Consider the following 25,778-nt stretch of genomic DNA (forward strand, 5'->3'; position numbering starts at 1 on the left):
TACACATGACTGAATGTCTGACATCATTCCCTGTGGTCTCCAGAGCATGTCCTGATCCTCAGCCACACACTAACACCACACACCCTGGGCATCCTCATAAACTCAGCCTCCCTTTCATTAAACACATCCATCTTCTGTGGGGCTTGCTTCATATTATCTCAGGCTTCCCCATCTCTCTGTCTGCCAACAGCAGCATATAAATCCCCCTAAGCAGGCAGCAATGAGAATACGTCCCTCCTGTGGAGGGGGCCCCGCTGAACTTATCCCCAAACAGCCATGGCTCCAGTGGAGCAACGGTTTGTTGAAAACCTCCCTGAAGATGCGAGGGAGGGCGCCAAGAAACCCTATCTCCCTCCTCCTCCCCCATCAGAGGCCGGCAGAATATTTGTCTCCCTCAGAAGCTAGAAAATGCTGCAAACCGATCACATGAGGGGACAAGATGACATTCTCACACAGCCTTTGGAAGGGAGCAGTCAGCCAGACGTAGAAACGAGGGCGAGAGACAAAAAGAAGTGACAGCCAAACCAGAGAGGGGCTGGGGCGATCCTGCTGTCTGCGCCCTGATTTTTTTTAAATTGTTGGGTTAATTTTGTATAAAGCAAAAAGATAACAGACTGGGGAAGAGGAAAACATTTCTCTCCCTTCTCTAAGAAAGGGACCTTGGGTGACTAATGAGCATCCAGACTTGATGGCAGACTCCTCCCCTTTTCAACTCCACAAGATGACAATTATGAGACTTCTCTAGGCACAGCACAGGCTGCTCTGGAAAACAGAATGCCCTGAATTATCCTCTGTCCCCAAAAGCCTAGAATTCGGCCATCCAAAGAACTCTGTGCACTCCGGACGGATAGGATGTTGGTATACAGGAAAGAGCCCTGACCAGGAGTCCTAGGCCTTCAGGCTGAATCCTGGATCAGCTGCCTATTAGTTGTATAATCTGGGGCAGATAAACAGACATCTCTGAGCCTTGGTGTCCTCAACTGTGAAACAAAGGTTATCATCTCTTGCACTATCGACCTCATGGGGCTATTTGATGAACCAGAGTCATGGTATAGCTGAAGGAGGTCTACAGTTCAAACTCTCAGAGAGCAACCACAGAGAACTGAGAGGGCAATAGGCTTGCCCAGGGTCACACAACCAGAACGTTTCAGAACACTCCATCAACTAGGCCACGCCAGCTCTCAATGCTTATTCAAACATTTGATGGTGGTATTACATATCAGCCTTGCAAAGGCATCCAGAGTGTTGATAAGGCTAAGATTTCCATTTCATCTGCTCAGTGACACACAAGACAAGGAGAAGGGGAGAAAAATCCCCACGTGATCTTAGGTTCACCTGATCCAGTCAGAAAAGGTTATCCTGGAGAAGGCTTAGGAACAGTCATGATTCCACCTCCAAACATAAGAAGAGCCATCATTTGGAGGATTAGATGATTTTTGGTTAGCCCAGAAAACAGCACTAAGAGAAACAGGTATAAAGCAGGGGTTTTGGACCTCAGGTCTATGACCTTTAAAAAAAAAATGGGCTTTTTTGGAAGTGAATTTCAGTATCACTGGTTTCTTTTGTAATCTTGGGTATTTTGTTTCATGCATTTAAAAACATGATACTGGAGAGCTGACAGATTTCACTAGACTGTCCAATGGATCCAGGACACAAAAAACAAACAAAAAAAAAACCCCTGGTATAAATAAAAGGCTGATTTCAGCTCAATAGAGGGACTCTCCACTAGTCTGTGAGATCCATCAGAGCAGGTAGAAGACCCAGGTCTTCTCTAAATTCTGCATCTCCCCCAGGGAGGTCTAACACACAGCAGGCATTTGTGGAATATCACTGTGACAAACAGGCATATCTAAGTTGTCATTTGGTACTGAATTCTGATTTGCGACAGTGTGAAGCACTGCCTCCACTGATGCATGAAGCGCTCTGTTGTCTGTGGTCATGAAAGGGAATGAGACTTGCCCAAGGTCATACAGCCAGTAGGTGTCACTGAGGCAAGACTTGAACCCAGGTCTTCTTGCTCCAGGGCCAAGCTACCTCTCAAAGCACTGCGACTGTCTGCAGAATGTATCTGCAGCCGTGTGTCAACCATCAGCAGATGTGGTCTGTGGTCAAAACAACCCAGGGGCTCTGGACAGCTTGGGTCACTCCTCCTCCTCCTCCAATTACTAAAACAAGATCAGCTTTCACACTTCTAAGCACTCCGCCTCTGAGCAGAATCCCCATAGCTCTCCACACTTGGTACTCACCATTCCCACCGCATCTTGGTCAAAAGGATTCCACTCTACATTCTCAGGGTATCGGGCAAGAACTTTAGATTTGAATGTGCGTCTCAGGGGTGTCTGCTCAAAATTTTCTCCTGGGGGAAAAAAAAGGATTGTGAAAATGTTTTGAGGAATTCACGCGGGGCCACCAGTGGCCCGATGTGTGCTGCCCAGCCAAACACAGGAAGGAAGGCAGGAGGGTTAGTGGGCCAACATCGAGCCAAGAACAGGAGAGCAGCAAGGTGATTACGGCAGCAAGGAAACGGAAATCTTTTAGCAGTGGTTATGTAGAACACCACTATCTGTCTGTGCTTTTCTTTACAGTGAGACGATTAATACAAATCTAGTAATTAATATTTTTGTGTGTGTGTGGAGGGGGTGGGGATGACAGATAATAGTTATGAGAATGAAGGAAACCCAACCCCCAGGGAACACGAGTTGCCTGAAGCTGGTTCAGGTTTGTTTGGTATTCCACTGGTGACAAGGCAAAACAATAAATTGCTTTGCAGTCTAAATGCAATCTGCATTTCTAACATCTCCGAAAAGCACAAAGAGACAAAAAAGATACAAGAGTTATAGAAAAACAGGTTTTTGGTGTGCTGTCTTTTTTTTTTAAATAAGCATATCAAATGAAGCATCTTGTCAGTTCAGAAACATGAAATACCATGAATTTCTCTTTTGTCTCTCCCTCCCCACTTGGGTTAGAGGCTTTTACAACTTAAAAATTAATATGTAAATACAGAAACAGAGGGAAGAGCATTAGAGCACCCGCCACCTAGAAAGAAGCAGACTAACAATTCCCAGAGGAGCTGGAAAGTTAGAAGGTCAAAGGGCACAAGACATCACAGAGAGCCACCTACAAGAACCACCAGAAAGCTCTGGTCGTTCTGGGCTGAGTTGGTTTTTACCTTCTGCTGTACTGGCAATGAAAGGGCTGGTGCCATCCCTGGCTTTAGAAGCCCGTATGTAGTGGCATAAAGCTATGTGACAAATGAAACAACAGAACATTACAAGAGAATATCGGGATGAAGGGGTATACAGCTAGACCAACATCCAACTCCAGGACAGCCACATGGTTCCTGGGCCTCACACCTTTCCGGGCAGAACATGGCTCTCTCTCCCCATCCTGAGACCCACAGCAGCCTGGCCTCCCCATCCTATCATGCATGCATCCACAGGGGAGGGAAGTAAAGAGGACTCAGTGGGAGGTAAGAGCACAGCAGGCCAGGGAAATCAACAGATGCCTAGGGAGATGAAGAGGGAAACATGAACCAAGAACAGGAAGCCCGGAACTAGCCAAAGGAAGAGTCTCAGGCCTCAGAGCAGAGCCTTGGCCTGATGCAAAGCTGCTCCTAACAGGCCTTTACGAGCTGTCCTCTTGTCTGGTGTAGGGATGGGGAGAATCCTACTGGGTAGAAGCTGCCATGGACTTGAGAGAACAGACACAGCAAAGGGAGCCTAGGCTCACACCCACCTCTGATCCCTCACTTTAGCCTGGACATGGCCCTGGGTTCTCAAAGGCAACACCACAAGAGTCTAAGCTCTATCGCATCTTCCCAAGCTAAGAGGGCTGAGTACAGGCCCAAGGAGAAACAGCTAAGCTCTGTCAGTGGTTTGGAAAACCAGACTGGTTAGTTAAATGCAGACTGGCAGAAGTTGGAGCCCCAAAGGGGATGAGATTTTTTTTTTAGCCACACGCATTTTTTTCACAACTCCCCAAACCATCCACTAAGACTCCGAGGGAACATCTATCTATACTGTTGAAATCACAGATTCCCAGAGTTCAGACATAAGACAACTTGCCACCTAAGGAGCCTGCGTAAGGACAGACACCCTTTGTAACAAGGATATGACCATCAGCCAGAAGGAAATCCCAGAGATATCACTAACCACCCCACCCCAGGAAACTGAGTTCGCAAGTCAGCGGATGCCTAGTCCAGATACCAACCATACAATTACTGTTGCTTTTACCGAACCCTTTTACCTTTCCCTGTTTTCCCTTATTTTGCCCTCTCTATGAAGATGGAAAATAAACATCTCCATCCTTCTCCGATTTCTGACATGACAGAACCGTAGGCTTCCGTCACTCACTGTGACCCCCAGGCCTCTCTCACAGACCAACTTCTATAACTACAACTGCTCTTTTATTCTTTTTCCTTCTGCTTGAGTTCTTCTGAAATCTCCCATTTCAGGAAATTTCATGCCTCAAAATAAACTTGGTAATCTTCACTGCGGAGGACGGGCAGAATGAGCACACAGCTGCTGACAGCTGTGGCAACAATGGTGCCAAATTACAGCAAACCAAGAGCGGAATCAGCCGTGGGTCACGTGGGGCCCGGGGAGCGCAGCCCTAGGCTTTCATGAGCACCTGCGGCAGCCCCAGCTAGGGGAGCCCTGGGTGCTCAGCCCTGCATGGGGGGTACTGTGTCCGGGGTATTTAGAAAAGAGTCCAGGGGGACAGCAGCGTGAGCAAGTTCTCAAACACTTATTTTAAATTGCTTTGGTTTTGAGAGAGGCAGTGTACATGCTCGTGTGTGTAAATGCGTGTGTGTGTGTGTGTGTGTGTGTGTGTGTGTGTGTGTATGAGAGAGAGAGAGAGATTGAGATTGAGGGCGGAGGGGAATTAAGGAAGAGAACAACACTTTCATATCCCCAAACAAGTAACAGAATTGGGGGGGAAGGGCAAGGGGGAATCTTGCTACTAATTTTGTCTTTTTCAAAACCTAGTTCAGTTTTCTAAAAAGACATTAAGAAATACAACTCTCCAGGTCAGTGAACTCCTAAGCAGGTGCTGAACTGCACTGACAGAAGGAAGAAGTTCCCTAACCACTGAAATCACAGGTCTGGTGCCCCTCAAAAATGCAAATACTGTGCTCTCCTAAGCATGGGCCCAAGGAGCTACCATCTTTGGGCATAGTGGGAGTCAAAGAACGATTTTTTTGTTTCAGCACTTAACACAGGCATCCCTCCTGATGCTCCCAAAGAGGAGAGCCTGGTCTCCCCACTCTCTAACCAATGACTCCAGCTGTCCAAGGCCACGCAGAGGGAGGAGGGATCCAATCCCCATTTCTCTCCTTTCCTCTCACCTCCCAGCCTCTACTCAATTCAACTCCACCCAGATGACAGAGAAGAGCTGGGGAGAGGGAGAGGATGGGGATTCTCCGCTGGAGTAAGCTGACCCGCAATGGAAGGGCTGAGGTCGGCCACTAGAGAAGCGCTAGTGGCACGGCCAGGGGAAAAGAGATGCAGAAACCGGGGAAAACCCAGAGTATATGAATCACGATGGCAGTTCAAGTCAAGGCAGAGAAGAATCAGAACAGGGCCTGGAAACAGGAGGAAAGCAAAGCTGGGTATTCCAAAGGCCAAGGCTGAGAAACCAACCAAATTACGGGCCCAGTAACTGGAGGAGGGGTCTTGACCCAAGGCTGAAGTCAATGCACCTGGGGTCACCTCAGTACTTACAAAACCGAGACACCTAAGGGGCACAGTGGAGACAGCATCAGGCCTAGATCAGGAAGACCGCAGCTAAAATTTGGCCGCGGGGGACAGTGGCACAGTGAGCAGAGCACCAGCCCTGGAGTCAGGAGGACCCAAGTTCAAATCCAGCCTCAAATACTTGAAGTACTTACTAGCTGCATGACCTTGGGTAAGTTAACCCCAATTGCCCTGCCTTTCCCGCTCCAAAAAAAAAAAAAGCAAATAAATAGAAATTTTTAAAAATTAAAACGTGGCCTCAGACACTTCCTAGCTGTGTGACCTTGGGCAAGTCACTTAGCCTTTCTCAGCTTTGGTTTCCTCATCTGTCAAATGTGGATAACGAGATAACCTATGCAAACCTTAGAGCACTACACGTATGTAGCACTTTAATAATTACTCTTATTATCATGTTAGTAATGTGGGTGCTCCCCTGACCAAGGCCACACACACAGACACTGCCTCTGGGGACAGAGGTGACAGCTCCTTCCTTCGTGCCTAAGGAGACGGTGTCACATGTTCCCGTGGACACAGTCATCCGCAGCTGATGGAAAGCAGCCTGTCTCAGAAGGAAGAGCATGATCCTGTAGAGACTACGTCACCACCTCCTCCCATTTTACAGAGAAGGAGACTGAGGCCCAGAGGAGGCAAGTGATTCGGCTGAGCTCAAACAGGTAGGAAGGAGAACAACGGCCTCTGAGCTCATCTCCCACCTCCACTCCCCCCAGCTCCAGGGCCTTTGTTTGCCACCAATTCTCTACGGCCTTGGGTAAAACGGCTGCCTGTTCTTGGCCTCAGTTTCTCCCTCCAGAAAAATCACCAGCCTGGGCAGCATGGTCTCAAAAGTCCCTCCAAGACCTGTCAGTTCTAAATGCCAAGATCCCTGCTGGCTCTGATGATCTTCCTACATTCTGAAGGTTCCTCCCAATTCTAATATCTCATCTGCTAAGGCCCCTCTCACCCCTGACACTGTCTATTCCACATTCTACAGTCCTCAGAGCTCTGGCAGGTACATTCCATGTCCTAAGGCCCCTCTCACCCCTGACACTGTCCATTCCACGTTCTATGGTCCTTACAGCTCTGGCAGGTACATTCCATGTCCTAAGGTCCCTCTCACCCCTGACACTGTCCATTCCACATTCTACGGTCCTCATAGCTCTGGCAGGTACATTCCATGTCCTAAGGCCCCTCTCACCCATGACACTGTCCATTCCACATTCTACGGTCCTCATAGCCCTGGCAGGTACATTCCATGTCCTAAGGCAACCTCTCACCCCTGACACTGTCCATTCCACATTCTACGGTCCTCATAGCTCTGGCAGGTACATTCCATGTCCTAAGGCCCCTCTCACCCATGACACTGTCCATTCCACATTCTACGGTCCTCATAGCTCTGGCAGGTACATTCCATGTCCTAAGGCCCCTCTCACCCCTGACACTGTCCATTCCACATTCTACGGTCCTCATAGCCCTGGCAGGTACATTCCATGTCCTAAGGCACCTCTCACCCCTGACACTGTCCATTCCAGTTCTATGGTCCTTATAGCTCTGACATGTCCACTCCATGTCCTAAGACCCTTCTCAGCTCTGACAGTCTATAATACTGGCAGTCTATGAATGGAGGAACCTGAGCACACAGGTCTGAAAGGATGGACCCTCTGGTTCTGGCAAAAGTAGAATCTCTAAGGTGCACTGGATCTCCCATAATCCAAGCAGGCTATGATACACAGCCACAGTTCTTAACATTTTTACCATCTGGAAACAGAAACGAACAAAGAGAAAGAAGTCTAAACCAGCCAAGCTCTAGAAGGCCTCAGAGACCTGCAGAGACAGCATCACACACAATGACATCCCATACACCTCCACCACTGCACCAAGGATGGCTGCTAAAACACCCTCAGAACATGCAGAAATCTCTTCTAAAGCGTCAGACAAAGTCAACAAGAGGAAACATAATCGCCTTCATTTAGGAGATGATGTAAAAGTGTTACTTAGTACACAGGTGCATCTCACAGGCTGATACAGAACAGAGGCGTTTTTATTCTAATTGGCAAACTGGAGTGTGTCCAGAGGAAAATGACTGGGACAGTGAGGAGACAGAAGATCAGGCCATACAAGGATCCGGGAGAGAAGCCACATATGTTTATCCCGGAGAAGAAAAGACTTAGGAGGTAACATGACCCCTGGCTAAGTAGTTTTTTATGAAGGCCCATCAGGCTGAAAAAAAACCAGCCCAGCCCTGCTCTGGTTCTAGAGTAGGGGTGGGGTACCTGCAGCCTCAAAGGCCACATGTGGCCCTCTGGGTCCTCAAGTACAACTCTTTAACTGAATCCAAACTTCAGTGTGTGTGTATGTGGCTTAGATTCAGTCGAAGGGCTGCACTTGAGGACCTGAAGGGCCATATGTGGCCTTGAGGCTGCAGGTTCCTCACCCCTGTCTAGAAGGTTAGGAGATTTCAACTCAATGAATGGAAAAAATTCATAACAATTAGGGCTACCCAAAAATAGAATGGGTGATTTTAAGAGAGAGTGGATTCCCTGGGCCATAAGTAGGCATTTTAGCAAGTTATCACCTGGGTTAAGTGGCACAAAGACCAGAGATTCCAAAAGACCAGTACAAGGACACTGCTGGGAGGCTCAGGAAGGAGGGAAGTGAGGGAGGAGACCTCAGTCAGACAAAGAAGTCTGTTACCTGGTAGCTTCCTATGGTAACTGATTGGTTTTATTAAACTGACATTAAGCTCTGTTTCTGCCCTGGTAAAGGAATGTAACAATCATCAGTAACCCTGATGAAGAGGTCTGGTGGCCCTGCCCTAGTCACAGCTCCATGAATTCCCCAACACTAAAGGTCTTCACACGGAGGCTGAATGGATGCTTAACGTACTGCAGGAGATCCTGGCCAGCGTGTATCGGACTGCTTGACATTTCAGCTCTAATGTTCTGTGAGGAAAGAGAGATTCCTGCTCCTAACTCTAAAGTTGCTGTAGTCCAGGTTTACACATTAAAGTACAGAAACGGAACTGTGAACACTAACACTGACCTTCTACATCTTTGCTCCTCATCCATCCGCAAGCAGACGGCCCGCTGTGGCCCCAGTAAACCCCTCTCGGGGAAGCCCCCGGATCCCTAGGGCCTAACTGAAGGTTCTCTCCTCAAACTCACAGGTGCCTGCTCTAAATCCGCCTGTGGGGGTGTCCTGACTCATCCTCTACAGGGGATTTACATAACTGTGTTCTTCGTGGGAATCACATTCTGCTTCTGTTACTGGCATCCCTCTCAGAAGAGGAGTGGAAAGGGCATTCATGACAAAACACGGGCTACAGTCTGGGATGGGCCAGATCTGGATCTAGCCTCCAAGTCAGGTCTGTCACCCCACCCACTATAAAATGCAAGTCACAGCCATTGACCAGAGCAAGGGACCCCAGTGGATGATGAAGCTTTATCCATAGGTCTCCATGGCAACAGTGCCCATAAATATACTTCCAAGACAGAAGTAGTGGCCCCTGGTCTCCTCTGACTCAGCCACTGACTCAGGTCAGTGCCGGCTTTGTCACGGCTTTGAAGAAATGAAAAGTCAATTTTCCTGTAGAATCCTTCCTGTAGAAGTTCTATGAGGGAAGGGACTCCCTCATTTCCATCTTTGTAGCCCCTGTGGCTAGCAGAGAGCTCAGCACCCAACACTCAACAAATGCCTGTTGAATTGAAATGAGCTCTCCTCCCCCAAAAGGCTGGGAGATCTCTGGGATTCCTTTAAATAATCCGCAAACCCCTTCACACTATTCCCCGCTCCTTGAGTTTTATTTAGAACACTACAGAAAACCTAGTCAATATTGCAAATATGTGAAAATGGTGTCACAGTTTATAAACATTACAATTAGGAATAACTTCTTGTTTTGCGGACCTTAAAACACTACACATTGTGAACAGGTGCTATGCTGCTTATGAGGGGGGCCATCATGGTATTAGCAGGAAAAGGGCTAGATCTGAATTCCCAAAGATCAGGGTTCAAGTCCTGACTGAGACACCCCCTTGAGGAAGGAAGTCAGTTGAACCTCTGTGGACATCAGCGTCCTCATCTGTAAAATGGGGTTAAGGATAACTGACCCACACCCCTTACAGAGCTGTTGTGAGGGCAACATCTGAAACTCCATCCACCGGAAATAAAGCTCGTACTATGCTTTGTATCTACCCAAATGTTTTTACCCCATTATCAAATCTGATCATAGCAGCTCAAGCTTCTGGACTTTAGGGTTTCACAAAGTTCTTTCCTTAGAAATACCCTGTGAGTAAACTGGGGTTCATGATTGCGCCCCTCTTATGGATCAAGAAACAGGTTCAGAGAGGAGACGGGATCTGGCCAAGGGTACCTAGCCCTAGCTAACAAGTGGCCAAGCTGAGATTTGGGACCACCAATCTAGCGGCCACTGAACCTCTCTGGGACCCCTCCTCAATTCAGGAACAGAGATTCCTTTTGTTGTTGTTTTTGGGAGGGGGGAAGGCAGAGCAGTTGGGGTTAAGGGACTTGCCCAAGGTCACACAGCTAGTAAATTTGTGTCAAGTGTCTGAGGTCACATTTGAACTCAGGTCCTCCTGACTCCAGGGCCGGTGCTCTACTCACTGCGCCACCTAGCTGCCCCATGGGTCAGAGATTCCTAACCTGGAGTCCATGAACTTGATTCTGTCGTCTTTCGATACCTGTATTTCAATACAATTGGCTCCTTTTTCCATCCTATATGTTTTATTTTTATGCATTTGAAAAGCAGACACTGCCTAAAGGAGTCCACAACACAGAAAAGGTGAAGACCCCCCCCCCCCCCAGAGTGCAAGCGGACCAATGGCTAAGAAGAGGTGACTCCCAGAAGCCAGACACCAGTTTGTTTCAGGTCCCCAGGGTCCAGCTCAGGGTCTCCTGTACAATGATGCCTCAATAAGCATCTCTGGAATTAAACTGGGAATGATAACATCCAACATGATGGAAGCCCCCTGAGAGCAGAGGCTGATTCCTGTCCCTCACCCCATCGCCAGCACGTACAATAGGCACTTAATAAATGCTTGTGGGAAAGGATGGACAAACAACAGCAGCAGCCCCAGCTGCTTCCAGAGCATTAGCCCCAGACAAGCTCCCAGGCCCCTGGTCACAAAGGGTTCCCTCAGAGAACAGCAGCAGCCCTGCAGAGCTGGCTGGAGCTCAAGCCACAAGGGCTCATTGTATTCCCCAAGTTCATGTACATTTATTAAGATTTAGCCAGTCACCAGTTTCCCCATATCGCAGGCTGTCAACATGCCCAAGGACAGGCCTCAGAGATCATGCTTCAGGGACGACTCAGGACCCCAAGCTACCAAAGCTCAAGTTAATTTGGAAGCTGCAGCAAGTCAGATCAGACGTTAGAGCTGGAAGGGCCTCAGTTTATCTCAACGAACATGTAGTGAGTGTCTAGTCTATGCCAGGCACCATGTGGAGTCTGAGGGGTGTACACACATACATACATACATACACACACACACACACACAAAAGAGACAGTCTCTGCCCTTAAGGGGCTTCAATTCTACTGGAGAGAATTTGATCTTTCCGCTAGGGTCTTAAACACCGTCATGGCCTCCCCTCCTCATTTTACAGAATTGCTTAAGAGGCTGCAGCTGTCATCCAAGGAGAGGCCCCAAGAGGCAGCCTGCTCATGGGTCCCAGGCTGGGGGAGCATCGGGCTCTCAGAGCTGAGGACTCACACAGATGTTGAAAATGGCATTTTTTTCTTCCTAGACAAGTTACAGCAACCATTGGAGCAGCTGTGGCTGCGGCAGATGTGGTGCCAAGAGACGAGTGGAGCCCCTCTCCTTCCCTACTTCCTCTCCACTCCAGAGGCATGATGCCTCCTCCTGCAGGTGCCTCCATCCTTTATACAGCCCTGGGGGAAATCAAAGCCCAAGCAGTGACCCACAGCAAAGGATGGTCCAGGCAGTGGACATCCACATGATGGGAACCCAGTGCCAACATTTATGTAGTGCTTACTGTGTGCCAGATGCACAGTGCTTTACAATCATTATCTCACGTGATCTTCACAACGATCCTGGGAGGCAGGTGCTACCATTATGCCCGTTTTACAGACGAAGAAGCTGAGACAAACAGAGGTAGAGTGACTTGCCCAGGTCACACAGCTAGTAAATGTGTGAGGCCACAACTGAACTTAGGTCTTTCTGACTCTAGACCCAGCACTCTATCCACTGGGCCACCTAGCTGCACCAGCAGAAGCAACCAACACAGTCCTTCCTATGCCCCTTCTTTTGCTCAAGGACGTGGGAGAAAGAGCCCCCACCTCAGCCTCTACTGGGAAAACAAAGACCGCAGGAGCCACAAGCATTTATTAAGTGCCTACAGTGTACAAATCACTGTGCTAGGACATGAAGGAGGGAGAGTTTAGATAAGACTCAGTGCCTAACTCCACACTTACAGTCCAGTGGAAGGAAAAGGCCCAGCACTCTAAGATAAGGACACTGAGGAGGCCCGGAGCTAAGCCCAAAATGAGGTCAAGGGGAAAGATGGTGAAGATGGAGGGATCCAGGAAGGCTTCCTGTAGGAGATGGAAATGGAGCCGGTCTTCAAAGCGTGGGGACAGATATAAGAGGTGAAAAGCAGGAGAGACGGCATTTCAGGAAGAAGGGCAGGGGTGATAACGTCAAGGAATAGCAAAGTCAATCCCAGGCATGTTCTAGAGGCAAGGGATTGTTTCATTCAGCTGGCACGAAGTCCTAGAAAGGAATATGAGAGAATGTGACGAAGGCAGAGGGGGCAGTAGAGGCACCAGACTGCCCAGTGAGGAGAGCCCCGGAAGACTTGTGCACAGAGGACACAGACATTTAGCCAGTGCACAATCCACCTAGATTGATGTGGAAGCGAGGATTGATCGGAAAGGGGGAGACGGAGGAACCATGGCACTGTGGTTTGGGGAGTAGGAGCCTAGTTTCAGGCAAAATCAGGTGAAAGCTGACACATCAGAGCTCAAGGTCCAGGGCAGAAGTCTGAATTCTGGGGTGAGGCTCCGGAGGGCTGTAGCAGCAGCCTGACGGAGAGGGCCTGGACCTGCCAAGGTGGCCCAGCTCCAGAAGAAAGAATGAAGAGGCCTGATGGCCAGGAGGTTTCGGCATCAGGGGGAGTCAAGAGAAGGCCTAAACAAGGCTTTCTTCAGGACACCAGGAGGCCTACACAATTAACAACAAAAACTCCTGGACCAGTCTGATACCCTTAAAAACAAACAAACAAACAAACAACAACAAAAAAAAAAAAACCCCAGCATTTCTATCAATTACAACTCCAACCGCACAGAGGGAATGGGAAAATGACAGACAGGCGTGACTTGGGAAGAAGGCGGTCCCAACCAGACTCCCACCTGCTAAGGGCCCATAGTAGGGCTTCCTTCCTGCCTGTGTCCCCATACTGTACTGCAATGTAAAATCTGCTTACACAGGGCCCATGGGGTGGTCACAAGGGTCCCAGAACACAGAATATCATTCTTTGGGGCCAAGTGGTCAGGAGCCAGATCGGTGCATCATTCACTTACCAATCACAGTTGAGGAAGGAAGATCAGCTCCCAGTGAGCAAAGGGAAGGACTCCGGGGGAAAGAGATGGGAACCAGCTCAGCCATTAACTCCGAATGGCTTCAGGAGGCCATTTCCCCTCTCTAGTACTCAGTCTCCTCACCGGTAAAATGGGAAAATTATTTCTCTGGTCTCTGCCAGCTGATATTTTATGTCCCCTTATGACTTAAATATTCCGCGGCTTGAAGAAGCCACTGTCTAATCTATTTGGCGAGACACAAAGGAAGCCGTGCGAGCCTAACAGAAAGGGCCTGGGAAGGAGATCTGTCTCTGCTTCCGCGGGTTGTTGAACTATACAGGCATGCCGCCATATACTGTGGCTTAGTGAGCAGATGGCTGGATTAGGAGTCCAGAAGATCTGAGTTCAAATCCTGCCTCAAACGCCACTTACGTAACCTTGAAAAAGATACTTTACCTCTCTCAGACTCAGTGTCCTGATAAGTAAAATGGGATATAATAATAGCACGTATCTCACTGGGTTTTCGTGAGGGTCAAATGAGGTAACTAACATAAAGGGACCTTGCAAAACCTTAATTATATTTTATATAAATGCTAGCCATGATAAGCCTTCCACCTCCAGACTCTACCCTGTCTTCCCAAATCCCTTACATATCACCTCCAAGGGCCAAAATTAACACAAGGAAGGACACACGGGGAGACTAAAATCCTAATAGCAGAGGAGGGTCCCCAGGCAGGAAGGCTCTCGAGGTTGTGCCATACAAGGCACTGAGGATGCTGCGCCTGGAGAAGAGTCAGAGGGAGGTGATAAAAGTCTGGAAGTGAACAGAAGGCCCGTGAGGATCCCGGGCAAGGAGGACGACCTGGAAAGTGATCTGTTAAACTGACGGTATGTTTGAGACGAAAAGCAGACTGTACAAAACAGCCACAGTTTCCCATACAAATCTCTCTTTTCTGTTCTACTAGGTATTTTGAAATGCTCATTTTATTTGATGCTGAGTTCAAAATAAAAAGAATTCTTTAAAAAAACTAATGTCTTCAGGATCTGAAGGACCATCCCATAAATAAGGGATCGGACTTCTACTTGGCCTCCAAGAGCAGAAGCGGGAATGACAAGCCAGAGAAGTTACAGAGAGGCAAATTCTGGCTCGATGTTAAGGGAAAACTTCCTAATAGGTAGGAGCCATCACAGTGTCCTGGGCTGCCCTGGAGGCAGCCAGCTCCCCTTACTCTAAGTGAGGGTAGGATGGCCACTGGTTGGGGATGCTCTAGGACCAGTAGATTGCTGGTCAGATACAGGGTGGCCTTGGAGGGCTCTGAGGTCCCTCCTGGCTAGGACATTCTTTGAGGCACAAAAGAGGGAAGTCTCTATGGCCATTATCAAAGGATAAAGTTTCTATATGTTGGAAGTCTCTCTTTAAAAAAAAGAGTCGGTAGGGCTTGGTTTTTTTGCTTAAAGTTTTAAATTCATTATAAATTACGTTTTAAAATCATAGTCTTGGGTCTGTGAAAGATTGACGGTAATTTAAGCTTTTATAGCCTGTATTTGAGCTAGAAACAGAGAGTGTGACAGAAAGAACACTGAGTTTGGAAGACAAAAAAACCCTGAAGCTCAGACAGTGGTTCTGATACTCCCTTTGTGACCCTGGACAATCCCCTTTGACTCTATGGGCCTCAGCTGGCTCCCCCTTTTAAAATGAGGGGCCTGTATCTCATTGATCTTTACCCCTCTCCCCACTCTTCACCATGTTAGGCCCTCAACCCCACCTCCAGAGTCCTTCCCACCACCCCAAGAGGCCCCAAGACAGGCCTACACCCAAGGTGGATGAAAGGGCAGCCTGCAACATTCAAATCCATTTTAATTGGGCTAAATGTGAAGAAAAACTTCCCCCCAGTGCCTAGTGTTAGAATCTAAGGCAGCTGCAAAGCAGAATCCCACCTCTGAAGGCTTTTAAAGACTGCTTTCTAGCGGTCTTTCTATTTCTATACTTGGCAAGAGTTCCATGTGGCCTGCCTAAAAGCAGGAGATGGACCTCCCAGCTACTTCTTAAAACCCCAGTGTCAGCTGGGATTTTTCTTTATTAAGGCATGGCAGTTAACCAGGGCAAACTCACTTCCTGAGGAAACTTAATATAGTAAAGAGGTTTCATGGGATCACAGGTTTAAAGCAAAAAATGGACACTGAGGTTTTCTGGTCCAACCATCTCCTTTTACAAAGGGGGAAACAGAGGCAGAGAAGGTTGAAGCCAGAGGTTACCCACATAATAAACAGCAGGGCCGGGGGCAGCCAAATCCAAGTCCTCTGACTCCAAATCCAGGATTCTTTCCACTAACTTTTTTTTTAATTCCTTAGAAAAAAAGAAAAAAACAACCCATCTCTAGCACACTTGACAAAGCAGAGATGCTCCTCACAACAGAGTTTTTCTCACTCCAGCAGCAAAGGATGTGCCAGCCTAAAAAGCAGAACTGAACTCAGTTCAATTTAATTGGCGTTTAGTAAGTGCCGACTACCAGCTAGGCACGGAGCTGGACTCAACGCAGGCTCTGGAGAGACAAAAACAACACTGAAATCAGTATCTGTCCTGAAGGAGTTTTCATTCTACAGAGGGGGAAAAAAACCTGTCCCCAACTAAGTAAATACACAATAAATATATAATGATGGGGGAGGAGGTGGAGATCAGGAAAGGCTTGGTGAAGGGCTCCATACTGAAGGGGTGCTGTGCCTGGAGTCAGGCATTCTAAGAGGCAGCCATGAAGAGGGAGGGCACCCCAAGTATGGGGCACAGCCCATGCAAATGCACACAAGCAGGAGATGGAATCTCAGAAAATATCCAACAGGCTAGTGGAGCTAGAATGTAGAATGTATGCGTGAGAATAATATGAAATATGCCCAAAACCGGAGTTTGCATTTTATCTCAGAGGCAAGGGAGGCTTCTGGAACAGGGACATGACCTGATGATCTGTGAGGCTCAGTAGAAGGGTGAAAAAAGGGAGAGCCAAAAACAGTGAGACCAACTAGGGGGCCCCCGAAAGAGACCAGGTGAAAAGTGAGGAGGGAATGAACCAGGAAGAGGGACATGGTAAGAAGGAAAGAAATGGGCCAGGTGTACTCTGGAGAGTAAAGGAGCCCAACGTTCATCCAGTGGTTTACCAAATGCCCAAGTCCCAGGTCCAAGGATTTTAAGCTGAAACAAACCCTCAGGGCTCATCTCACCCAAGGCCCACCTTTCACCAAGAAGAAACGTGAGGTCCAGAAAGGGAACGATATGAGCCTATGGTCACACAATCTACCCCACAGAACTAGGACGGGAGCCTCCAAGTCTAGGGCACCTTCTACTATTCCAGAACTAAGTTCAAAAGGGCAAGGCAGAATCAAAACACACTCGCCCAGACTTTCACAGAAACACTCTCACCAACCAAACCACAAACTATAAAATTGTCTGTTTTCTCCTCCCATCCCACCAAAAACACACACAGTCAGAATCATGTTTCTGCCACATGCCCACCACGCAGAAACCTCATTTTCTTCCAATCGCTGAGGGGCTTAAAAAAGTACACAAGGCCCCTGCCCTCAGAGAGGGCACACAGACATGCTCACACACAGCCTGGGTCAGACCAGCCTCTCCCCTTTCTGGACAAATCTGCCCTCACATGCCCCTTCCATTCAGGGCATGAGGGCCATCCCGCTAGAGAGAGGTCCCAGTTCATCTCTCTTTTCTGGGAACATGAGAAAGCACAGGGTGTCCAAGGGGCCAGATGTCCACAAACGTTCTTATGTCAATCCTTTAGAAAAATTCCTCCACCTATAAAGAACACAACCCCTCCCTCCTCACTTCCGTGAGCTGTTCAAGAGATGCTCTGGGAAAAAAAAAAAAAAATCACCCTTTTATGGCCAGCCAGCCACCTGGTGTGAGCCTCTCTCATCTCAGATCGGTCCTCAGATACATCGTCACTGGGGTCCACACTCAAAAGCCTTTCCAAATCAATCCCAACTGGGGTTGAGAGAGTTTGTACTCTGTTTACACAGATATTAAGGCCTCTGGGTGACTTGGAAGCCATGATGATTATCAGAGGAGGACATCAAGCCCTCTAAAAATGCCCCCTCAAAAAAAAAATAAAAAAATAAAAATAAAATAAAATAAATAAATAAGAATAAAAAAATTTTTAAAAATGCCCCCTCTGCTCTGAGGGTTGGGATCAGCAGCACCTGAATGTCACATCCCTTCCCCAACTTACACACCAAAGATATGATGTAGAGAAGTTATAGGAAAAAAAAATCAACCCAGTCAACTATGAAGGCAGTATAAGGGACAAGTGCATCCCATCAGTTTACAGCAAGCCCGGCTCCCAAGTCTCCCACTCCCAATCATCCTGAAAGTCACAGATTGCTGCTTGTGCAGCCTTCCAAAAGACTCAGCAAATCCATAGAGGACTGTTTTACTTCTCTGCCCACAAACGTATCTCCCCAGTGCAAAGAGGACCAAATACAGGCGCTTTCACCCCCACAATGAGCTCCCAATTCCCTTTTCCCACCCCTGTTCTCTCCTCTCTCCTGCCCTTCCCATTCAAACCACTCTATTAGCCGTACCCCATCTCCTTTCTCTCTTCCTGGTTCTGGACATCAGCGTTGGCTACCTGTCTCTTGTGCTTGGGATGCTTCCTTTCATCACCTGTGCCTGTGGAAATCCCTTCTTTCCCTGATCTCCCAGTAAAAATGTCCTGTCCTCCTCCTCCTCAACTTGTCTTGAGTACTGCAGTCCACCAGAGAGAGCACCACAACAGGAATCAGGAAGACTTGAGTTCAAATCCAGCCTCGGACACTTACCAGCGTGGCCCAGGGCAAATCCCTTAACCCGTCTGCCTCAGTTTCTTCAACTGTAAAACGGAGATAACCGCAGCACCTACCTCCCACAGCTGTTCTGAGGATGAAACAGTACAATATTTGTAAAGTGCTCTGGCACAGTGCGTGGCACACAGCAGGTGCTTAATAGAAGTTTACTGAATGAATGTAAAAGGTACTTAATAACAGTCTCGCTAAACTGAATTTCCCCCATCTTGCCCCCCAAAGACCACTACCACACAATACCCCAACTTCTCAGGTCTTTGGAGTACCTATAACTCTGAAAGGAGCATACTATAAATACTCTCACTTTACAGAAGGAGAAACTGAGGTTCAGAGAAAGGAAGTGCTTTGCTCAGGGCCCAGGACTGGTATAAGAGCACGAATTTGAACCCGGGTCTCCTGATTCCAAGTTCCATTCTCTTCACACTATGCCACGTGCCCAGAGCTTCAAACAAAGTGCTCTCCCTTCCATCAACCCCATGAATAGTCTCACCAACCTAGTGAGAAAGGCAGGGTGGGGAAGATCAGCCTCATTTTAGATTCAGGAAAATGTTCCTTGGGTCGGTGACCGGCTGCTAAGTAGCAGAAGGGGATGTGTCTTCTGATTCCCCAGTCAGGGCTCAGGCCTCTACACTGTACAAAGCCCCATATGACTACAAAAATGGAAGCCCGGACACAAATGTCATCCACTTGGCTCTCTGTCCATGGATGTTTCTTCGCTGACAGATAACAGGTCTCAGCTGCCATCCAAAGAAGGGGCTTCGTCATTCTTACATGGCACAGTCTGAGGTCACCCCTCCGGTCTTGCCACGTGATGAGATGGAACTAACAAGCTGGGAAGACTGTCACACGGGGCACAGTCACAGACAGTGATGTGAAGACAAAGACTTAAGACTTGGGATCAAAAACCACTTACCAACCTGGCACACCGGGCAAACTACGGCCTTCTTCACAACTAAGGAAAACTTGTTTGATTACAGGCACCTGTGACATTCAGAAACTAGTAAAAATAATTTCATATATATGTAGTAGATGCTTACTTTAAACATCTAAGGACTTAGCTTTACATTGCTTCAGGGGATGCCGAAGAAAATCTTCTTCCTACTGAGTTCTCTGTTGCTCTCGGTTTTCAAAGTTTCACCTCCATAGTTGTAACACAGCTGAGAATTTCCATGATTCCAACAATTTCTAGACGCATAGACTAGGTAGGTAGGTGAGAGTGAGAGAAAGAGACAGAGACAGAAAGACAGAGACTGAGAGACAGAGATAGAGAGAAATGAATAAATGCTTTATCTATATGCCAGGCACTGTGTTAAGTGTAAACAAGTAAACAAGATAGTCCCTGACCTCAGAGAGCCTACATTCTAATGAAGAAAGACAACCCCAAGACTACAGAAGTTAGAAGGAAAAATGAAGCCGACAGAAGGCAGTAAAGCCCAGAAAGAGGTGAGGGGTGAGGTGAAGCATGGCTGAGGTCCTTCCCAAAATGTCAGGCCTTTGGGGGGAAGAGTAACCAATGAGAGGAAGGCTCCAGGGGGGAGGCATCCCAGGTGGCTACTTCTCCAGGTTATGTTCATAGCTATGAAAGCCCAACTCTAATGCCAATATTCTCCCAATTAGGTGATTGGTACCCTCTATCATGCAACAGCACGATCTCAGAAGAATCAAAAACAAAACTGACCTAAAGGGCAACAGAAGGACAGATGGTGACCCATAAGGGCATCAGCATTTTTTCAACGATAACTGATGCATGAGAAGCATCATGAAAAAATTGTCTAAAATGTTAATAACTAGAAAAAGAGGGGTCGTGAAGTGAGAGTGATGGATGACAGACAGAAAGCCCAACAGCTGTGATGACATCCAAGCAATATTAAAAGAAATAGAAAAAGGCACCTAGTACACTGAAGAGAGTGGCTATGGAAGATTTACGGGTGAACATCATTTAGGAATAAGAAAGTATGGATAGGTAGTAATCTACTCAACAACATAGAGTGCTCGCAGATCCACTTAGAAGAATCACCCTAGATTAAGAGGGGTTAGATATGTTCTTCTTGGTTTCAAACCATCAACAAATATTTATGAAGTACCTACTACATATCAGGCATTAGAGCAGACACGAAAGAAAAGAACCAGCACTGACTGGTGGAAATTACAAGCAGGAAGATTTTGATATAGGAAAGAATTTATTAGAATGTAAGGATGTAAGCTGCTGTTGGAATTTAAGCTCCTTGAGGGCAGGGACTGTTTCACTTTTTTGTCTTTGCATACCCAGAACCTAGTAGAGTCCCTGGCATATTAGTGCTTCAAAAATGCTTGTGGAATCAGCAATTCCTAAAAATCAGAGCTATCTAATGATGGAATAGACTCATTCAGGATGTAGTGAGCTCCCCATCACCAGAGTTCTTCAAGTCAAGGATGGATGATTGAGACTGTGAAGTGGCTTCAATTAGGGATTGGATTACTTGAACTCTAAGATCCTTCCAAACTCCCAAGATTAAATTATTCTCTGGTCCTCTCGACTTCCCCACCTGAAAAATTAGGGTTTTGGATGAGATCATCTCTAAGGCGCTTCTCCCCTTGGACAATCTAGGAAGCCTTGTCTGTGTTCTAAATTGTCACAGAGACTAGGAGCCTCTTGGCATAAAGCCCGGCCATTCTTGAATCTGATCACAGTCAGAATGGAGCGAAACTTATTGATGACTCTATTCAGGAAACATGTGGCAAAAACCCACGAAGACAAAATAAATGTGGAACAGGCAAGGGAAACTAGGCAAATGGGGAAAGAGAATAAAGGCCTACAAATGTCCATTAGATCCTAAGAGATCTCTGAAAGTATGGGTGGTTTAATTCTTTGTCTGTATCCCCAACACCCAGGATAGTGCCTGGTACACAGCAGGCATTTAATAAATGTTAGCTGACTGATTAACATCTGGGTAACAATACGAAGGCTCTATCAAAGCAGTCTATCACCTCATCAAAGGGTGCTTCCAGAAACCTACCATTCACACTAGAGAACTTTTCCTCCCAACAGATGACTGAGGAATACTCAGTGTCTTGAGAAAGCTAGGTGACTCAATGGATAGAGCTCGAGAATCAGAAAGAGCTGAATTCAAATCCAGCCTCAGACACTAACTAGCTGTATGAATGGGGCAAGTCACTTAACCTATTTGCCTTAATTCGCTGGAGAAGGGAATGGCAACCCACTCCTGTATCTTTGCCAAGAAAACCCCATGGACAGTATGGTCCACAGGGCCACAAAGAGTCAGACACGCCTCAGCGACAGTAACTTAGACTCGTACAGGTGTAATGATTGAGATCAGATTCTGCTGAGCTATAAAAACAACCAGAGGGTCGTCAAACATGAGCATCCTCGGCTCTGGTTTTAAACCAGCCTCCTCACTCTTGGGTTTGGGGCATGGGGCTACAGGAGGAAGGATAACAATCACCCATATAGGCCTCCCCGCCAGACAGAGACAACCCTTCTTCTCAAAGGTTCTGCCAGCCAAGCCCAAGGTGGAGAGAATTCAGTGATGATGGACCCCGTCTGTCCTACCAAGACCAACCTGGCTCAAGTTCAAATAGGCTATCAACAGCAGGGCCTGAAGAACTCCATTTGCTCCTCACCACAGCAACCCTGGAAGACTCTACAGGCACAGCCTGCCTGCAATGTGAGTCAATGGAGGGAAAACTTACCCTAATGAAATTCAAAGGCCAACCTCCTTCCTGTCACTGGGAAGGTGAGAGACCATGAGTGTGGAACACCACATATGCCAGCAGATTGAACTCACAGACGTTCAATCATTTCCTGGCCCCACCCCGCCCTCCACTCTGCTTTTCCTGTCTCTTTTTGTGTTCTGCCTCTCAGTTAAGACTGTAAGCTCCTTAAGGGCAGAAGCTTACAGTTGTACAAATTAACTGTATCCCCAGCTTAGCACAGTGTCTGACACATAAGTGGGCACTTAATAAATGCTTATTGAATGGACTGACAGGCTGATCAGGTTGGCCGACCTGCTTTCATTGTTCTTCTCTTTATGTTTTGTCACAATTGTTCAATGGGGAGGGAAAGGGGGATAAATATATTCAGAAACTAACCCCATCTCAAAACAAAAGACGTCAACAAAATTAAATTTTCATTTTAAAAAAAGATGAAGTCATAACAACATTCTGGTTTCCATAGCACTTTATGGTTATGAAGAGTTTCCACACAATTTATCTTACTTGATCCTATGAAGTAGGAGGGCAAGCGTCACGATGAGGAAACTGAGATGTGAAAGGATCTCTGAGAGGTCACACCTCTAAAGAAGTGATGGTGCCAGGACCTGAACCCAGGCCTTCTGACTCCAAGTCCAACACTCTTTTCACTATCATAAAATGATGACCTAACTTCCTAACAGTGGAAGGGCTAAGGATCAGGAAACCCAGGCAATGTCTCCAAATCTGGCACTGATTTATTGTGTGGCCCTGGGTTGGTCACTTTTCCTCTTCAGACTGCAGTATCCCCAGCAGTAAAAATGAAGAGCAGGAACAGTCCACTTTGCCTCTAAAATATGATTCTACGCACTAGGATGCTTCTGCATCCCATGTTGACAAACCTCTGTATATTCCATCAGTCCAAGCTACATACAAAAGGCAAAAGGAGAAAGAAAAGAATAGGACACCCAAGCGAAGGAGTCACTGAGACCTGAGTCAATGAACTCCTTGTTGTATGCCCACTTGTCCAAGAGGATGCAGAGGGGATTTCTGCTCCAGGGGAGGATTGGCTAAGATGTCCCCCAAGTCCCTTCCTACCCTGAGACTCTGGGATTATTGACCCCTCTAGGTATTACTAGAAAGCAAAGCAGTTGACACAAAGGGGTCTGTCATTTCACCTAGGCTGGGCGTGCATGTGGCTGTTTTGGGGGTTGTTTTTTTTTTTTGTCTTGCACATCCTGGAATTAATGCTGGTCTCTCTGAATCATTTCCTCTTCTTGCTTCCTGTCTTTAAAAACTCTGAAAGGCTCCTTGTCATTTCCCTGATCCATGTTTATGGGCATGGTTTCCTTTTATTCAGGAGGGCACAGAAAGTCAGAAGCCCCACCTGCCTCCAGGCTGCAGCCCCTCGCACTGAATGAAGGAAGGAAGGGGCGGAAGGAAGAAAGAAAAAAGACTCTCTTAGTCTGGTGGAAGCAAACCACAGTGTGAGTTTTCTTTCCATTTTCAAAGAAAATAGACCTCTGAGAAAAAACACAAGTCACCCCAAAAAGAACCACAGCAAAGGAAAACCTCATCAGCAGCAAGCTGGTGGGTGATTAGGAGCATGAGTGAGCAGCAAATCCCTGATTTAAGTCAAATATTTATCCCCATAAAGAGGGGAAAAAAAATTAATCATACTTCGAAAGGAGGTGGTAAAGATCAGACTTCACCCCCTCCCTACATTGAGGTGGCACAGAGGAGAGGGTACTGGACTGGAAGACCAGAAAACCTGAGTTCAAATTCTGCCATAGACACTCACTCGACTATGAGCCCATCAACAAGATACGGAACCTCTTAGGCCACAATTTCCTCCTCTGATAACAACAGCACCTAATTTACAGAGTCAATGTGAGGACCAAATGAGATAAACTCCAACAGGCAGATGAAAGGTTGAACAGCAATGCCCTCAGGGAGCTGCCACTCAAACCCTTGGGATCTTGAGCTAAAACCCCTACACCTCTGAATCAGTTTCTCCATTAAAAGAATTAGAATTAATCCCACCCACCAAAAGCATCTATTACACACCTATGTTCAAAGCACTCAAGGAACGTCCAGTACACTGAGAACACTGGTCAGTGTTGCTCACCACTGCCAGGGCATCACGCTGGCCAGAGCCCACTAACAAGGATCACAACCTGACCTCCAACCTCCAGCTCACTAAGCCCAGCCCGTGCATCCAGACCGGACCCTAAGAGCTGGGACTAGGAACTGTGACCAGGACCACAGGATTGTAATTCAGGGCTGAAAGGGACTTAAGAAGTCAACAAACCTACCCTCATTTTACAGACAAAGAAACTGAGGTCCAGAGAAGGTAAGCTCTTACCCAGGTTCACATCTTCTAGGAAAAACAACTTACATTTCTATAGCCCAGGAAAGTCTGCAAAAGCTTTTAACTTAAAGCAATGCTGTGCAAGAGCTGACATCTCAATTTTATAAATGAGGAAACCGAATTTCTGAAAGAAGTGACTACAGGCGCTAAGTGGTGCCAGACTTATAGCACTGGGCCTGGAGTCAGGAAGACCTGGTTTCAAATCCAGCCTCAGGCCCTCACTATCTGTGTGACCATGGACAAGTCACCTAACTTCTCTCTTTCTCAGTTTCCTCTACTGTAAAATGGGCATAGTCATAGTGCCAACCTCCCAGGGTCATTTTGAGAATCAAATGAAATAATATTTGCAAAATGCTTGGCACATAGTAGGCGCTTTAACAAATGTTTGTTTCCTTCCCTCTCCCCTTCATACAGGCAGTAAGAATCCGAGCCAGGACAGTGAGCCAAGTCTTGAACTCTAAAAGCAGAATCCTCTCCATCACAGTCACGGCAGAGAGAAGGAGGTCACACAAGGAAGGGGGATGGCCGCAAGACGAGTCTGGCACTGCTGTAACTTAATAGTTTGGTGTCTAGGTTCCAGGCGAAGAGAATGTGGATTTTTATTCTAGGGATGGGTGGCATAAGAGAGAAGTGACGCTAAGCAGAGGGGGACTGCGTTTGATCTAAGCACAAAATAAAGCCCAAACAGTTGCAGCCTCCCAGCTCCAAAACAAAACTCAGTGACCTTCAAGCTGCTGGCATGGCAAAGCCCTCAACACAACCCAGGGGTGACTACTGCCAGAATACACAATCCACCATGCTGGGAAGATAAGACCCATCCTGCTTCATGGGGACAGGTCTCAGCTCCCCAAGAAGACACTAACTTGGCTCCCCAAAGGCAAGGCCAAATTTTAGGTTTATCTTATAATCCTCATAATGCCCAGCACAGGACTGGCTACCAACAAGCCCTCCATTACTACCTGCCAGCTGGCTGGCTGACTGACTGCACAAAATCCCACAATTAAAAGGGATCTTGACTATCAGACGGTCCAACCGCCTTCCCCCAATGCAGGAATCCTTCAGAGCACAGGTTCTTAACCTAGAAGGCATAGATAGATTTCAATGGGTCTGTGAATTTGCACAGGAAAAAAATTACATCTTTATTTCAATTGGATTGGTTTCCTTATGTATTTTATTTTATGCATTTAAAACCATTATTCTGAGAAAGGATTCTATACAAAAATATCATATCAAAAAAGTGTTGCATATATATATAGATATATAAAATATATACCAAAAAGTGAGATACATACATATATACATAAAAGTGTTAAGTACAAAAATGTGTGCAAGGTAAAAAGCATCAATGAAACTTATAAAAAAAAAAGTGCTACCTACAGGAAAAGGCTCCAAACAGCTCCCTCCTTTCAACGCAAAGATGGTGAACTATAGGTGCAGAATGAGGCATACATGTTTAGCTTAACTGTACTTTTTGGTTTTAATGGAGAGTTCTGCAGAGTACAGAGGAGGAGTCACTGGGAAGTGACAGCAATGTTTATTTTTTTAACTATTTTTTTTTAAAGAAAGAGAGCGAGAGAGTGAAGTCTCCAT

At 46.9% G+C, this 25,778-nt stretch overlaps 1 protein-coding gene across 1 annotated transcript in view; it reads right to left on the reverse strand.

Moving 5' to 3' along the window:
- The window catches only part of DENND5A (DENN domain containing 5A), an 88,583-nt gene that overhangs the window by 51,621 nt on the left and 11,184 nt on the right, over nt 1-25,778 (reverse strand). Inside the window, exons 2-3 of the mRNA XM_036763571.1 lie at nt 3,170-3,241; nt 2,247-2,356 (exon numbers count right to left, since the gene is read on the reverse strand). Coding sequence (XP_036619466.1) covers nt 2,247-2,356; nt 3,170-3,241 — 182 coding nt within the window. The remainder of the gene's footprint in view (nt 1-2,246; nt 2,357-3,169; nt 3,242-25,778) is intronic.

Source organism: Trichosurus vulpecula, chromosome 6 (assembly GCF_011100635.1).
Source record: "Trichosurus vulpecula isolate mTriVul1 chromosome 6, mTriVul1.pri, whole genome shotgun sequence".
In the NCBI taxonomy this organism is placed as follows: domain Eukaryota; kingdom Metazoa; phylum Chordata; class Mammalia; order Diprotodontia; family Phalangeridae; genus Trichosurus; species Trichosurus vulpecula.